Here is an 18,091-nt window from a genome sequence, read left to right on the forward strand (position 1 = left end):
ACTAGGACCCAGGGCATTCGGTCTACAATCCAATGTGCTATTGCTGCACCTATCTTATAGATCCTTATTTAGGGGTGTGTGAGAAGTGACAAGGTGGCGACACAAGTCTCCCACTCACCTGTACCTGCCAGCAGCCTGCACTCACTGGTTAGCTATACAGAAACCTTCTCTAAACTTCCAAGCGTTCCCTGAAAACTCACCTCCTCAGGCAGCTTATCATATTCATTACCCCCACACAACCTCCAGTAGCGTTCCCTGAGTACTCACCTCTTCAGACAGCCTATCATATTCCGGAACCCCCACACAACCTCCAGTAGCATTATATCTAATTACATCCCATCAGGACTGTCCTGTAATCTGGTGGGACTGCCATGCTATGGAATTCTATCCTTATGTATCCCTCCTTTTACCCCTATAGATTGTAAGTTTACAGCAGGGCCCTCCTACCTCCATGTCAGTCTGTTGTTACCCAGTTTGCTTTATTACTGTTTCCAATTGTAAAGTGCATTAGAATCTGCTGCGCTATATGAGACCCTGTAACGTAATCTTCAGCGCTATATAAGACTCTGTAACTGAATCTGCTGCGCTATATAAGACACTGTAACGGAATCTGCTACGCTATATAAGACACTGTAACGGAATCTGCTGCGCTATATAAGACGCTGTAATGGAATCTGCTGTGCTATATAAGACGCTGTAATGGAATCTGCTGCGCTATATAAGACGCTGTAACGGAATCTGCTGCGCTATATAAGACACTGTAACGGAATCTGCTACGCTATATAAGACACTGTAACGGAATCTGCTGCGCTATATAAGACGCTGTAATGGAATCTGCTGTGCTATATAAGACGCTGTAATGGAATCTGCTGCGCTATATAAGACGCTGTAACGGAATCTGCTGCGCTATATAAGACACTGTAACGGAATCTGCTACGCTATATAAGACACTGTAACGGAATCTGCTGCGCTATATAAGACGCTGTAATGGAATCTGCTGTGCTATATAAGACGCTGTAATGGAATCTGTTGCGCTATATAAGACGCTGTAACGGAATCTGCTGCGCTATATAAGGCACTGTAACGGAATCTGCTGCGCTATATAAGACACTGTAACGGAATCTGCTGCGCTATATAAGACGCTGTAACGGAATCTGCTGCGCTATATAAGACACTGTAACGCAATCTGCTGCGCTATATAAGACTCTGTAACGGAATCTGTTGCGCTATATAAGACGCTGTAACGGAATCTGCTGCGCTATATAAGACACTGTAACAGAATCTGCTGCGCTATATAAGACACTGTAACGGAATCTGCTGCGCTATATAAGACACTGTAACGGAATCTGCTGCGCTATATAAGACAATGTAACGGAATCTGCTGCGCTATATAAGACGCTGTAACGCAATCTGCTGCGCTATATAAGACTCTGTAACGGAATCTGTTGCGCTATATAAGACGCTGTAACGGAATCTGCTGCGCTATATAAGGCGCTGTAACGGAATCTGCTGCGCTATATAAGACACTGTAACGGAATCTGCTGCGCTATATAAGACGCTGTAACGGAATCTGCTGCGCTATATAAGACACTGTAACGCAATCTGCTGCGCTATATAAGACTCTGTAACGGAATCTGTTGCGCTATATAAGACGCTGTAACGGAATCTGCTGCGCTATATAAGACACTGTAACAGAATCTGCTGCGCTATATAAGACGCTGTAACGGAATCTGCTGCGCTATATAAGACACTGTAACGGAATCTGCTGCGCTATATAAGACAATGTAACGGAATCTGCTGCGCTATATAAGACACTGTAACGGAATCTGCTGCGCTATATAAGACAATGTAACGGAATCTGCTGCGCTATATAAGACACTGTAACGGAATCTGCTGCGCTACATAAGACGCTGTAACGGAATCTGCTGCGCTATATAAGACGCTGTAAATACATAATAAATAAATACTACACTGAATCTCTCAGTCATGAGAACCAGTGTGCATACAACAGTGAGTACACCACTGCTTTCAGTAACTATTCATTGCTGGAGTCATCCGCTTGCGTGTCTCTATAACCCTCCAGATTACCATCAGCAGAACATGGCAGACATCCCTGTACACAACAAGGTCTTAACCACCCCAAACCTGGTTCCTCTCAGCAGACCAGCATTAAGTGTGAGGAACCTCAGAGAAGAGATGCATGAGTCACATCTATAGGGATGACCCCATCAACCAATCTTTGTCCTTAGTGGGACCTATCTGCCCAGTTACTACCACCATGCATTGGCAACACACCGTCCTGTGGTCTGTACCACTAATGCACTCAGAGCCATTTTGCTGTAGCCCACCATGACATCTACACGTGGCTGCCACGGATATACCCTCATCCCTGTAATCCTATAGGTATAGGTGGGTGTCACACAATGACATATAGGTTAGGTACCCCTGGTATGGGTGGTCTCAAACCTATGTAACTAATATAAACATAAGTGGTCAGGAAAAGGTACATAATACATAAATAAAATCATACTAGAACCAGTAGCCCCCCCCCCCCTCTCATGGTAAGGCTCCTGTCTATCCTTCCTTGTAGCTGCTCTCTGGTCCAGTGCACTGACTGAGGACTCAGATCCGCACACAGCAGTACACTGGGCATGTGCAGCCGCTGCGCTCTGTCCCTTACACTGCATGATGTAATCCTATTATATACCATTGCTGTTGTCATCATTTGAACCATTTGCCAAGAGAAGGGGGGTGTCTGTGCATTTGCCTATGATGTGCCCTCAAGTAAATGTATAAAGCTATCCAAGCTACAGTGTTCCGCCGGTGGAACTGTATATGGCTGGTAAAATGTGTGCTCTCCTGGTGACCCCATACCTTTGGAATGCTGTATCCTCGGAACTGAGTGTCCTTGGTTGTTGCGTGGTAATGAGCCACAGGTGCCAGGTCCAAGAACCTCTGTATCTCATGCACCACGGCGTTAGTGTACGGCATCTGTGCCCGGTCCATGATGCCAGGTGGGCGCTGGGACTGGGTCACCTCATCAATCTCCTGCTGGACCTTCCCTGCAATATACAGGTATTAGTACATTCAGGTGTATCAGACATTGGGCCTTATTCAGCACGGATTACAGATAAGTGTGAACGCAAATGGCAAATCTGAGACTGCTTCTAGCCAACCCTATTATCTCATTGCGATCATTTTATCTAAATGACAGCACCCCGTAAGGTATAACGCTGTTTGTACTGCTCCACACAGTGATGGTGCTACTCGCTTACACCCAGTATAAGGGGCACATTTATCATGATCGCATTTACAATGTGATCTGGGCGGAATATTACCGCCCAGGATCGCATTGTAAAATGCGATCATATCGGGGGAATGTATCAATTTTAAGGGCGCAGGGACAGGGCTCCCAAAAGAGCCCGTCCCTGCAAAGCCCTAACTCGGAAGCCGGGGGGTCAGCGCATGCGCAGTTATGCGCTGACCCCTGCCGACCCCTCTTACCGCACTGCCCCGCACGCAGTGCGATCCCGCAGCCATAGGCTACAATGGGCTATCGCCATATCAGAATGGCGACAGCCCAGGGGTACGATGCCGGGCTGCCCGATGTTGATACATCGGGCAGCTTCGCATCCCCCATAGAAACCTATGGGGGATGCGGCCGGCGGCGCTGCAGGGGGGATCGCAGCAGGGATCATAGATTCCTGCTGCGGTCCCCCTTTGATACATTTAGGTGAAATATGGTTTGATAAATGGGCCCCTAAGAGACTGTCAGTATTTAGTCCATTAACGAGAGTTTTTAGGCAAAGTGATTGTGTGAAACTCTGGGTGAGATTAAGGGCAAGATGTTCTAAACTTCAAAAGTGATAAAATGGAGAGTGATAAGCAGCCAGCCAATCAGCTCCTACCTGCCATGTCACAGACTGTATTTAAAAAATGTCAGGCAGGAGCTGATTGGCTGGCTGTTTATCACTCTCCATGTTATCCCTTTTGAAGCTTAGTGCACCCGGCCCTTAATGAGATGCCCCTTCTCGCACTTTTCCAACGCACATTTTTTTGCCCGAATGAGCATATTTACCGAGATGCAAATTCGCAGAAAAAAAAGCGTTATGGAGCGATTTTTAGTCTTGAAAATGTGCGATTTGGGAGACATGGTAATGTGCATTTTTGTTTTTAAAAAAAAAAGGCGCATAACCAGCCCCAGACTGATTGAGCCGGACCTGGTTCCAAGCATACAGGGGACAAAAAGCGTAGGGGTTCCCCCGTGTTACTGAAACCAGCCCCGGACTCTTGGACTGGGCCTGGTTCCAAAAATACGGGGGACAAAGAGCGTAGGGGTTCCCCCGTGTTACTGAAACCAGCCCCGGACTCTTGGACCGGACCTGGTTCCAAAAATACGGGGGACAAAGAGCGTAGGGGTTCCCCCGTGTTACTGAAAATAGCCCGGACTCTTGGACTGGTCCTGGTTCCAAAAATACGAGGGACAAAAAAACTGGGTGTCCCCCGTACTTTTGGAACCAGCACCAGGCTCCAACAGCCCATGGTGTTATCCCCCAGCCGTACCATGAGCACCGTGGCTGGTTAGCCCTGGATGGTATACCTGGGGGAGTGGAAACCCCCCCAATATGGTGGTCCCCCCCAGGCTTCACCCGTCCTGGACTGAAGCCCGGAGCTGTCCCCGGTGTCCTTGGGCGATGGACGCCGGGCTGATACGCATAAAAGTTTTTACAGGAGAACTACCTAGTTCCAGCAGGCCTCCCCTGCATGGTGGAACTTGGACTTGTAGTCCACCTGTAAAAAGAATGTAAAAAAAACCACAGACAGAGAGAACAGTACTTTATTATACACACACTTAGTTTACACCTATACTCACAAATCCGGGCTCCAGCGTTGTCTGTCTGTCCCCTGCAGCAGCTCACGCCGCACTGGCTGCGAGGTGAGAAGTTGCCTCCGTTGTTACAGAGATATAGATGCTCTCAGCTCTGATTGGCTGTAGGCCTCTCCATTGAGATACCTACAGCCAATCAGGACTGAGAACTTCTGTACCACTCTGACAGCGGAATTCTCTGGGCAGCCAGCTCACCTCGCAGTCAGTGCAGGGTGAGCTGCTGCAGGGGACAGACAGAGACAACGCTGGAGCCCGGGTTTGTGAGTATAGGTGTAAAATAAGTGTGTGTAATAAAGTTTTACTGTTCTCTGTATCTGTTTTTTTAACATTCTTTTTACTGGGGGCCAACGAGTCCCAGTGGGCCCATTAATGCCCCGCATGCTGGGACTTCTGGTTTGCAAAGTCCCAGTATGAGGGGGAGGCCTTCTGACAAGGGCGTAACTACCATGGGTGCAGGGGGTGCAGCTGCTATGGGGCCCAGAGCTGAGAGGGGCCCATTTTGCCTGTCAAAGTATTATATGCTTTATGCATTTTTTAGCATTAGGTGAGAAATAGGGGCCCTTACAAACTTTTGCTATGGGGCCCACATGTTTCTAGTTACGCCACTGCCTTCTGAGACTTGTAGTTCACCTGTAAAAACGTTTAGGCGTATCAGCCCGGCATCCGCTGCCCACAGATACCGGTCACAGCCCTGGACTTCAGCACTTGACGGGTGTAACCTGGGGGGGGTGACCCTTTATTGGAGGGGTCCCCACACCCCAGGTACCCGTCCAGGGCTGACCAGCGACAGTGAGCATGATATGGCCGGGGCACCTTATGTATAAAGTGTCCCCCAGCTGTGGCATGACACAGTGGGCTGTTGGAGCCCGGTGCTGGTTATGCTCAGGAGGGGGGACCCCACGCCATTTTTATTTTAACTTTTATAAATTTTTTTAACACAGAACCATGCACAGATCACACTGATCTGTGCATGGTTCTGTCAAATGTGACTTTCAGTATTTGTTTGGCGATTCTTTAGTAACGTTTACCAAAATTTGCATAATGAGAAAACATCTGGATGCGAATTGACTAATGCTGGGTACACACCAGGACGACTAGGGCACGATTCTGTCAATTTAGATCCGATTCCGACCGGTTGTATGCAGATTGTGTGTATTATCGTGTGTTTTTGCCATTTATTTGATCCGATTCCGATCCAATGCGCGTTCACGCCGCTCGTTTGGTCGCATCTTTGGTCCTACGTGCTGCAGGTAGGATCCGTCAATCCCAGGCCGACCGACCGTCAATCGTATGCAGATCGTGAGTGTTTTTTGCCGCCTCCGTCGTCCGTCCGTCGGTGCGTCCGTCGTTTGATCCAGCCTATTTGAGTGGCATTTCCTAAACACTCCCCCGGCGCCATGTTTTTCCACATAGCAAACAGCGCTGGCGCAGCAGTTGGACTCTCCTTCTTGTCTCATCTCCCAGAACAACAACCTGGTATGTTTGCACTCCCAATGCTCTTCTATGCATGCCCACTGTTGCCACCAATGTATATAGTGTGTATAAAGCACTGGTTTGGCAACCGTGCACCCGACCATGTCACTTTTGTTTTTTTGGGTGGGCCCCATCTGTGTGTGTATACATATAACCAATGTCCACCATTGCAGTATTCCAAGCACTCCTCTCTGCTAGGCCCCATTCACCTGTGTGTGTGTGTGTGTGTGTGTGTGTTTGTGTATATATAGATATATATACATAAACCATTGTCCACCATTGCAGTATTCCATGCACTCCTCTCTGCTAGGCCCCATTCACCTGTGTGTGTGTGTTTGTGTATATATAGATATATATACATAAACCATTGTCCACCATTGCAGTATTCCATGCACTCCTCTCTGCTAGGCCCCATTCACCTGTGTGCGTGTGTTTGTGTATATATAGATATATATACATAAACCATTGTCCACCATTGCAGTATTCCATGCACTCCTCTCTGCTAGGCCCCATTCACCTGTGTGTGTGTGTGTTTGTGTATATATAGATATATATACATAAACCATTGTCCACCATTGCAGTATTCCATGCACTCCTCTCTGCTAGGCCCCATTCACCTGTGTGCGTGTGTTTGTGTATATATAGATATATATACATAAACCATTGTCCACCATTGCAGTATTCCATGCACTCCTCTCTGCTAGGCCCCATTCACCTGTGTGTGTGTGTGTTTGTGTATATATAGATATATATACATAAACCATTGTCCACCATTGCAGTATTCCATGCACTCCTCTCTGCTAGGCCCCATTCACCTGTGTGTGTGAATAGCAATCTGCACAATAAAATGTATAGTGGTTTTCATAAAAGTTTATTAACATTTTAAATACTTAAAACATAAGAACTAGGTAAACTGGTAACTATAACTATAAAAATTTAAATATGAAACAAAACATGGGTATAACTATAACAACTAAAATGGTTTTATCTTTTTACAGTCCCAATGTCCAACGCAAAGGAACAAGAGTTTCTTGAAGGGTTTATTGAAAAATATCGTTCACACGAATGCCTGTGGCGAACAAAATCCAAGGAGTATTCAAACAAAATGAAAAGAAACCAAGCCTTGGAGGAGTTGGCACGCTACAGTCTTCCATTTCACCCAGAGGCCAATGTTGAATGGGTGAGGAAACGCATCCAGAATATGCGCACGGTGTTCTTAAAGGAACACAAGAAGATGGAGGCTGCAAAGAAGTCTGGTGCTGGAGTCGACGAGATGTATCAAACATCGCTCTGGTACTATGACCGGTTGACATTCACCCTCAGCCAGGAGTCGATGAGGACAGGAGTAGTCCTTATGGTAGAACATGAAAACCAAGAAGTCACGGCGCAGGAGGAGGAGGAGAATTCGCAGTCTGCATCGGTGAGTCTATTTTTTTGGCTATCTAATTGATTCCTCCTGCCAATCCACAGCGCCCTCCCCATTAAAGTAGGCCATGTACTGTTCCCTCACCTGTTTGGCTCGTGCACTCCCTGTGTAGTGTTGTGTTGGGGTTTGCAAGGAGGATATCTGCACTACCTCCTCTGGCAGTTCTTGGTCTTCTTGGAGTGCTGTGCCTGTAGCCCTTTGCTGTGTGGCTTTTCTGCGGAGCAAATTGTGCAGGACACAGCACGCCGTGACAACCCAGTCAATTTTGTCCACCCTCAGGTTAATGGCAGTGTGGAAAATGCGAAACCGGCTTGCCAGGATGCCAAAAGCATTTTCCACAACACGCCGTGCCCTGGATAGCCTGTAGTTAAAGATCCTTTTGTCATGGTTCAACCCCCTTTGCGCATATGGCTTCATGACATGCTCGTGCAGGCCAAAAGCCTCGTCAGCCACAAAAACAAAGTTAAGCCCCTGTTTAGTTTCCTGGACAGACGGCAAGTGAAGGGTGTTCGCTATGAGCCTTTCGTAGAACTTTGTGTCCTTGAAAGTGCCACCATCCGATGCACGGCCATTCCTTCCTACATCCAGGAAGATAAACTCATAGTTCGCATTAACAACAGCCATTAGTACAATGCTAAAATAGCCCTTGTAATTAAAATAGTAGGAACCACTATTGATAGGCTGGGCTATGCGGACATGTTTGCCATCAATGGCTCCACCGCAATTTGGGAAGTTCCATCGCTGTTCAAACTCCTCTGCGATGACTTTCCATTCATTCACGCTGGTAGGGAACTGAAATTAGAAGTAAATAGAATTGATTAGTAAACATGTTCAATTTTTTTACAGCTTGGTGACTACCCACCTGCAACCCCAGACCTATCTGTCCTATCTGAGAATGCATGCACATCGAACGAAGTTCCTACTCCGGCACGCACTCCGCCACCCACCCTGGAACCCACTCCACCACTCCCCCGTGCCAAAAAAATGCGTGGCAAAGGAAAAAAAGGAGAAGCAGCGGCACATGAAGAATTTATGATGCGGGCACATCAAGTCCTGCAAAGAAACCCCGACAAACATGACAACTACTTCACTTATGTGGCAGAGTGTGTTCGCAACATGGCTCCTGACCAGCAACTTACTTTTGAAAAGTTATGCATGGAGTTGGTGTATAATGGCAGTTTAGGGTATCTCAACAGTGGCACTAAAATAGTTGGCATTGGTAGTGCACCAGACACACCACTGTCATTAGAATCACCAGTGCCTACTCCGCCTGCCACCGTAGCAGGCCAGTCGAGCACAATTCCAACACATACCCAGTCAACACCTACACAGCCTTCTAAACCCCCCCAGTACCGTCAATTCTACAGTTCTTTACTGATAGAAGATCCAGAGTGTCCTGTTTTTGAGGATCTGTCTTAAAAAATAGGCTACTTTATCATTTACCATCGACATGGTCTCAGCTGCAGGTATGTGATGGCCACTGCTCACATGGCGTATGGCGCACATCAATGGGGCCGGGACCATTGCATCTGCGCCATGCGCCATGTGGGCCGCAGCCTTTACATATCTGCAGCAGACATCCTCTGCCACACAAGGGCCACAGTGTGTATTTTTGTTTATTTATATGCTGCTACCTGTACCTGCATTACCAGAGGGAGAACAGGATTCTCCTCAATCTGGATAGCAAACTCCATTTATTGCCCTTTTTTCTTTGCCAATAGTATGGGGTACTGTGCGGCAGACATGGTCTCAGCTGCAGGTATGTGATGGCCACTGCTCACATGGCGTATGGCGCACATCAATGGGGCCGGGACCATTGCATCTGCGCCATGCGCCATGTGGGCCGCAGCCTTTACATATCTGCAGCAGACATCCTCTGCCGCACAGTACCTTATCCCTACTGTTGTAAGGGCCTGTTCCAGAAGTTACCAGAGTGTGTTTTTTTTGTTTATTTATATGCTGCTACCTGTACCTGCATTACCAGAGGGAGAACAGGATTCTCCTCAATCTGGATAGCAAACTCCATTTATTGCCCTTTTGTCTTTGCCAATAGTATGGGGTACTGTGCCGAAGACATGGTCTCAGCTGCAGGTATGTGATGGCCACTGCTCACATGGCGTATGGCGCACATCAATGGGGCCAGGACCATTGCATCTGCGCCATGCGGGCCGCAGCCTTTGCATATCTGCAGCAGACATCCTCTGCCGCACAGTACCTTATCCCTACTGTTGTAAGGGCATGTTCCAGAAGTTACCAGAGTGTGTTTTTTTTGTTTATTTATATGCTGCTACCTGTACCTGCATTACCAGAGGGAGAACAGGATTATCCTCAATCTGGATAGCAAACTCCATTTATTGCCCTTTTTTCTTTGCCAATAGTATGGGGTACTGTGCGGCAGACATGGTCTCAGCTGCAGGTATGTGATGGCCACTGCTCACATGGCGTATGGCGCACATCAATGGGGCCAGGACCATTGCATCTGCGCCATGCGGGCCGCAGCCTTTGCATATCTGCAGCAGACATCCTCTGCCGCACAGTACCTTATCCCTACTGTTGTAAGGGCATGTTCCAGAAGTTACCAGAGTGTGTTTTTTTTGTTTATTTATATGCTGCTACCTGTACCTGCATTACCAGAGGGAGAACAGGATTATCCTCAATCTGGATAGCAAACTCCATTTATTGCCCTTTTGTCTTTGCCAATAGTATGGGGTACTGTGCGGCAGACATGGTCTCAGCTGCAGGTATGTGATGGCCACTGCTCACATGGCGTATGGCGCACATCAATGGGGCCGGGACCATTGCATCTGCGCCATGCGCCATGTGGGCCGCAGCCTTTACTTATCTGCGGCAGACATCCTCTGCCACACAAGGGCCACAGTGTGTTTTTTTGTTTTTTTATATGCTGCTACCTGTACCTGCATTACCAGAGGGAGAACAGGATTCTCCTCAATCTGGAGAGCAAACTCCATTTATTACCCTTTTGTCTTTGCCAATAGTATGGGGTACTGTGCGGCAGACATGGTCTCAGCTGCAGGTATGTGATGGCCACTGCTCACATGGCGTATGGCACACATCAATGGGGCCGGGACCATTGCATCTGCGCCATGCGCCATGTGGGCCGCAGCCTTTACTTATCTGCGGCAGACATCCTCTGCCACACAGTAGCCCGTACTTATTGGGAAAGTTTAAACTGGGTCATACATACTTAAATCTTTATATATAGTGTGTGTTTTTGTACAATATCTTTTATATATGGTATTATAATATATTTGTGTTGACACAATCTATTTACTATTTTACATGTTTTAACCATGAAAGGCCTAAAAAACCTGTTTCTGTCCTAGGCCTAAATTATAAATAAAAATATTTTGTTTGCACAATAAAGTGTACGGTGTATATTTCATCCTTACCTTGCAATACTGGTACTGCAGCACCTTCACAATGGCTTTGCAGGTCTCCGGGATGATGAGGCCCAAAGCTTGCGGGGAGATGAGGGATCCAAACTTTAGGTCAGCAAGAGACCGTCCTGTCGCCAGAAACCTCAGGGTCACCACCAGCCGTTCCTCAGCAGGGATAGCCATGCGATACTTGGTATCCTGCTTCTCGATGTGGGGAGTCACCAGACGCAGCAATTCCTGGAATGTGGCATCATCCATCCTCAAGAAGTTACGAAAATCGTCTGGGTTATTCTCCCTGATGTCCCTGAGCAGTGGCATGTGCGAACGAGTCTGACGCTGAAGTAGCCACTGCTTTGTCCAGCATGATCTTTCTCTCCTGCGCTGGGCTCTCTGACGTCTGAGCTTCAACACTGCATAATAGAGCAGGTACTGTTGCTGGTGACTACCCATCACTGCATTCTCCATAGTGCAGGGTTAAAAGACACTTTGTAATGGCAGGCAAAACAAAGTAATGTGTAAATAGCTATGTCCAGCGTTCAGCAGGTATAAACCAAGCCTCACTAGTAACAAAGCAGAAATACACTGGTTTAAAATGGCTGCTGCTATTCCTATCCCCTCTGCTAGTCCAGCCCCTTCATTTAAATTTCAAAGGCCAATCTGACGACGGTCGCAGGTGTTCTTGCAAAAAAACAAAAACCAGCGATCCGACCGTCTTAACGACCATCGCGGGCGCATCGGGATCGGATCTAGATCGTTCCGCCAAAAAACCACAATTTTTGCTAATCGTTTGCTGGGGACTGCCTGGGAGCTCCCGGGAAGTCCAAGGGAAATCGTTCCATGGTCGTCTATCGGTCGTGAACGACGGTGGTCGTCCTGGTGTGTACCCTACATAAGGATCGCCAGGTCAGAATATGCAAATTCGCAGCAAAAAGTGTTATTTTCCCTGCAATTGTCCAGGGCTGTCACCAGTATCTGTGGGCAGCGGATGCCGGGCTGATACGCCTAAACGTTTTTACAGGTGAACTACAAGTCTCAGAAGGCCTCCCCCTCATACTGGGACTTTGCAAACCACAAGTCCCAGCATGCGGGGCATTAATGGGCCCACTGGGACTCGTTGGCCCCCAGTAACCAGTGTGAGCAGCAGCTGAGGAAGCAGTGTTCCCTGCAGCAGTGTGAGCAGCAGCTGAGGAAGCAGCGTTCCCTGCACCAGTGTGAGCAGCATTCCCTGCACCAGTGTGAGCAGCAGCAGCAGAGGAAGCAGCGTTCCCTGCACCAGTGTGAGCAGCAGCAGCAGAGGAAGCAGCGTTCCCTGCACCAGTGTGAGCAGCAGCAGAGGACGCAGCATTCCCTGCACCAGTGTGAGCAGCAGCAGAGGACGCAGCATTCCCTGCACCAGTGTGAGCAGCAGCAGCAGAGGACGCAGCATTCCCTGCACCAGTGTGAGCAGCAGCAGCAGAGGAAGCAGCGTTCCCTGCACCAGTGTGAGCAGCAGCAGCAGAGGAAGCAGCGTTCCCTGCACCAGTGTGAGCAGCAGCAGAGGACGCAGCATTCCCTGCACCAGTGTGAGCAGCAGCAGAGGACGCAGCATTCCCTGCACCAGTGTGAGCAGCAGCAGCAGAGGACGCAGCATTCCCTGCACCAGTGTGAGCAGCAGCAGCAGAGGAAGCAGCGTTCCCTGCACCAGTGTGAGCAGCAGCAGCAGAGGAAGCAGCGTTCCCTGCACCAGTGTGAGCAGCAGCAGAGGACGCAGCATTCCCTGCACCAGTGTGAGCAGCAGCAGAGGACGCAGCATTCCCTGCACCAGTGTGAGCAGCAGCAGCAGAGGACGCAGCATTCCCTGCACCAGTGTGAGCAGCAGCAGCAGAGGAAGCAGCGTTCCCTGCACCAGTGTGAGCAGCAGCTGCAGAGGAAGCAGCGTTCCCTGCACCAGTGTGAGCAGCAGCTGCAGAGGAAGCAGCGTTCCCTGCACCAGTGTGAGCAGCAGCAGAGGACGCAGCGTTCCCTGCACCAGTGTGAGCAGCAGCAGCAGAGGAAGCAGCGTTCTTCCCTGCACCAGTGTGAGCAGCAGCTGCCTGTCATTATGGGATCGTAGCATCGCTCTTTCTGCTGCAGGTTCCTTAGTGTGATCACAAGTTCGGAGTTGGCGTGTGTGCAATGTGTAGTGTACATATGTGCAGTGCCGCCACAGTTGCTCAGTGTTCTAGATTTGGTAACTGTTGCTGATCCATTGTATAGAGCAGACCCTCCGATAAAGCTGACAGACTGGCGGTTGGAGACCCTAGAACACTAATTGTCTGCTGGAGCGAGTTTTGCTGCACTAAATACCACCTCATATGGCCCAGATATTTTTTAGAACATGCAAATTTTGAGTTAAAAAAACTGGCCAAGATCTCACATGTGACATGCGCAGCCTATTACATCGGGGTACGGTCAATGGGTCACCAGCAAGTCGTTAGATAGTCATTGTTTCGACACCATTAGGTCGACATGCATTTAGGTCCACAGGGTCATTAGGTCGACAGTGCAAAGGTCAACATGAGGTTTTTCACTGTTTTTCCAGCCGACATGTGCCGACAGGCAGTATTTCATGTCCTACCATCCACCAGGGTGTGGTGGGAGAATAAAATAGTGTGCCGAGCCCGAAACATGGCGCAGCGAGCTATGTGAGGGAATGCGGTGCACTTTAACCTGTGTCCATGTCGACTGTGTCCCCGAATAGCTGGACACCCCCAGGCCCACTACAATACACTGTTTAAATGCATAGTGCTTGTGGTTCTGCTGCGTTCCAGGGGTTCAGAAGATCTGGCAGCAATAATAAAAGGACTGTCACTGCATCAGGGGGTGAAGAGCTACACAGATCATGGCCTCTACGCCTCCTCACAGTCTTTCAGAGATCATCACGCAGAAATCTAGGGCTCTAGTCCCAGACCCGAGTGTTTGGGATGTCTCATAAGTGATGTTATACACAGGTGCTGCTGCAGGGGACGCCATACACAGGGGCTGCTGCAGGGGACGCCATACACAGGGGCTGCTGCAGGGGACGCCATACACAGGTGCTGCTGCAGGGGACGCCATACACAGGGGCTGCTGCAGGGGACGTCATACACAGGGGCTGCTGCAGGGGACTCCATACACAGGGGCTGCTGCAGGGGACGCCATACACAGGGGCTGCTGCAGGGGACGCCATACACAGGGGCTGCTGCAGGGGGCGCCATACACAGGTGCTGCTGCAGGTGACGTCATACATGGGGGCTGCTGCAGGGGAAGCCATACACAGGGGCTGCTGCAGGGGACGCCATACACAGGGGCTGCTGCAGGGGACGCCATACACAGGGGCTGCTGCAGGGGACGCCATACACAGGGGCTGCTGCAGGGGACGCCATACACAGGGGCTGCTGCAGGGGACGTCATACACAGGGGCTGCTGCAGGGGACTCCATACACAGGGGCTGCTGCAGGTGACGTCATACACAGGGGCTGCTGCAGGTGACGTCATACATGGGGACTGCTGCAGGGGGCGCCATACACAGGTGCTGCTGCAGGGGGCGCCATACACAGGTGCTGCTGCAGGTGACGTCATACATGGGGGCTGCTGCAGGGGAAGCCATACACAGGGGCTGCTGCAGGGGACGCCATACACAGGGGCTGCTGCAGGGGACGCCATACACAGGGGCTGCTGCAGGGGACGCCATACACAGGGGCTGCTGCAGGGGACGCCATACACAGGGGCTGCTGCAGGGGACGCCATACACAGGGGCTGCTGCAGGGGACTCCATACACAGGGGCTGCTGCAGGGGACGCCATACACAGGGGCTGCTGCAGGGGACGCCATACACAGGGGCTGCTGCAGGGGACGCCATACACAGGGGCTGCTGCAGGGGACGCCATACACAGCGGCTGCAGCAGGGGACGCCATACACAGGTGCTGCTGCAGGGGACGCCATACACAGGTGCTGCTGCAGGTGACGTCATACATGAAGGCTGCTGCAGGGGACGCCATACACGGGGGCTGCTGCAGGGGACGCCATACACAGGCGCTGCTGCAGATGACGTCATACATGGGGGCTGCTGCATGGGGCGCCATACACGGGGGCTGCTGCAGGGGACGCCATACACAGGTGCTGCTGCAGGGGACGCCATACACAGGTGCTGCTGCAGGTGACGTCATACATGAAGGCTGCTGCAGGGGACGCCATACACGGGGGCTGCTGCAGGGGACGCCATACACAGGGGCTGCTGCAGGTGACCTCATACATGGGGGCTGCTGCAGGGGGCGCCATACACGGGGGCTGCTGCAGGGGACGCCATACACAGGGGCTGCTGCAGGTGACGTCATGCATGGGGGCTGCTGCAGGGGACGCCATACACAGGGGCTGCTGCAGGGGACGCCATACACAGGGGCTGCTGCAGGGGACGCCATACACAGGGGCTGCTGCAGGGGACGCCATACACAGGGGCTGCTGCAGGGGACGCCATACACAAGGGCTGCTGCAGGGGACGCCATACACAGGGGCTGCTGCAGGGGAAGCCATACACAGGGGCTGCTGCAGGGGACGCCATACACAGCGGCTGCAGCAGGGGACGCCATACACAGGGGCTGCTGCAGGGGACGCCATACACAGGGGCTGCTGCAGGGGACGCCATACACAGCGGCTGCAGCAGGGGACGCCATACACAGGTGCTGCTGCAGGGGACGCCATACACAGGTGCTGCTGCAGGTGACGTCATACATGAAGGCTGCTGCAGGGGACGCCATACACGGGGGCTGCTGCAGGGGACGCCATACACAGGGGCTTCTGCAGGTGACGTCATACATGGGGGCTGCTGCAGGGGGCGCCATACACAGGTGCTGCTGCAGGGGACGCCATACACAGGGGCTGCTGCAGGGGACGCCATACACAGGGGCTGCTGCAGGGGATGCCATACACAGGGGCTGCTGCAGGGGACGCCATACACAGGGGCTGCTGCAGGGGACGCCATACACAGGGGCTGCTGCAGGGGACGCCATACACAGCGGCTGCAGCAGGGGACGCCATACACAGGTGCTGCTGCAGGGGACGCCATACGCAGGTGACGTCATACATGAAGGCTGCTGCAGGGGACGCCATACACGGGGGCTGCTGCAGGGGACGCCATACACAGGGGCTGCTGCAGGTGACGTCATACATGGGGGCTGCTGCAGGGGGCGCCATACACAGGTGCTGCTGCAGGGGACGCCATACACAGGGGCTGCTGCAGGGGACGCCATACAAAGGGGCTGCTGCAGGGGACGCCATACACAGGGGCTGCTGCAGGGGACGCCATACACAGGGGCTGCTGCAGGGGGCGCCATACACAGGTGCTGCTGCAGGTGACGTCATACACGGGGGCTGCTGCAGGGGACGCCATACACAGGTGCTGCTGCAGGGGACGCCATGCACGGGGGCTGCTGCAGGGGACGCCATGCACGGGGGCTGCTGCAGGGGACGCCATACACGGGAGCTGCTGCAGGGGACGCCATACACAGGGGCTGCTGCAGGGGACGCCATACACGGGGGCTGCAGGGGACTCCATACACAGGGGCTGCTGCAGGGGGCACCATACACAGGTGCTGCTGCAGGGGACGCCATACACAGGGGCTGCTGCAGGGGACGCCATACACAGGGGCTGCTGCAGGGGACGCCATACACAGGTGCTGCTGCAGGTGACGTCATACACGGGGGCTGCTTCAGGGGACGCCACACACGGGGGCTGCTGCAGGGGACGCCATACACAGGTGCTGCTGCAGGGGACGCCACACACGGGGGCTGCTGCAGGGGACGCCACACACGGGGGCTGCTGCAGGGGACGCCATACACAGGTGCTGCTGCAGGGGACGCCACACACGGGGGCTGCTGCAGGGGACGTCATACACAGGGGTTGCTGCAGGGGACGCCACACACGGGGGCTGCTGCAGGGGACGTCATACACAGGGGTTGCTGCAGGGGACGCCACACACGGGGGCTGCTGCAGGTGCCATGTCTGTACATGATATACTTCAGTCCTATGGAGGGCACCCCCCCCCCCCCCCAATCATTTTGCAAAGTCACATTTAGGGGGACATTTACCAAAATGGATTCGTAGAAAAAAGGTGTATTCGTAGGGAGAAATACACCTTTTTTTTTACGAATTTGTATTTTCGGGATTTACAATCCCAAAAATACAACAATTCGTAGTCCTAAAGATGGAACATTCGTATTTGTATTTACAAATACGAATGTCTACACCATCGATAGAATACGACAGAAATCACCATTCAAAAGAATGGTGTTTTCTGATTTACTAAGCAGCCGTACTGACAATACGGCTGCTTAGTGGTGTGAAACACCCACGCAAATACGACAGGAAAATAGAACACCATTTTCCTGTTCTATTTGCTTTAAGCCTGCACGGATCAGTCAGATCCGTGCAGGCTGCAGTGTAAAAAAAATAGAAAAATTAAATAAATTAAAAAAAAAACCGGCGTGGGGTCCCCCCCACAGCCGAAACCAGCACCAGGCTGAAGGAGCCGGGGCCGGTAATTAAAAATCAGGGAACCCGACAAATAGGGGATCCACGATTTTTAACAACCAGCCCCAGGCTCCAGGTCCGGGGCTGGTTCCCAAAATCCGGGGTACAAAATGACTAGGGGTCCCCCGTATTTTAAGAACCAGCCCCAGGCACAACCAGCCAGCAGGGTAATGTCACAGCCGGGGGACACTTATAATATAAGGTCCCGCGGCCAAAACATTAACCCTACAGTCAGCCTGGCCAGGGGCCCTGGGGGAGTGGGGACCCCCCCAATGAAGGGGTCCCCCCCCTCCAGGACTTACCTGACCAGGCTGAAGCCTGGTGCTGTCCTCGATGCCCCTGGGCGGTGGGCATCGAGCTGATAGTGGTGTAAAAAATA

The 18,091-nt window shown here is 51.5% G+C and overlaps 1 protein-coding gene across 1 annotated transcript in view; it reads right to left on the reverse strand.

Annotated features, from left to right (window-relative positions):
* Window positions 1-18,091, reverse strand: part of LOC146005646 (cytochrome P450 2B4-like) — a 93,781-nt gene that overhangs the window by 15,971 nt on the left and 59,719 nt on the right. The window contains exon 8 of the mRNA XM_083145037.1: window positions 2,875-3,062. Coding sequence (XP_083001163.1) covers window positions 2,875-3,062 — 188 coding nt within the window. The remainder of the gene's footprint in view (window positions 1-2,874; window positions 3,063-18,091) is intronic.

This window comes from Crinia signifera, chromosome 5 (assembly GCF_055691185.1).
Source record: "Crinia signifera chromosome 5, ASM5569118v1, whole genome shotgun sequence".
Lineage (NCBI taxonomy): Eukaryota > Metazoa > Chordata > Amphibia > Anura > Myobatrachidae > Crinia > Crinia signifera.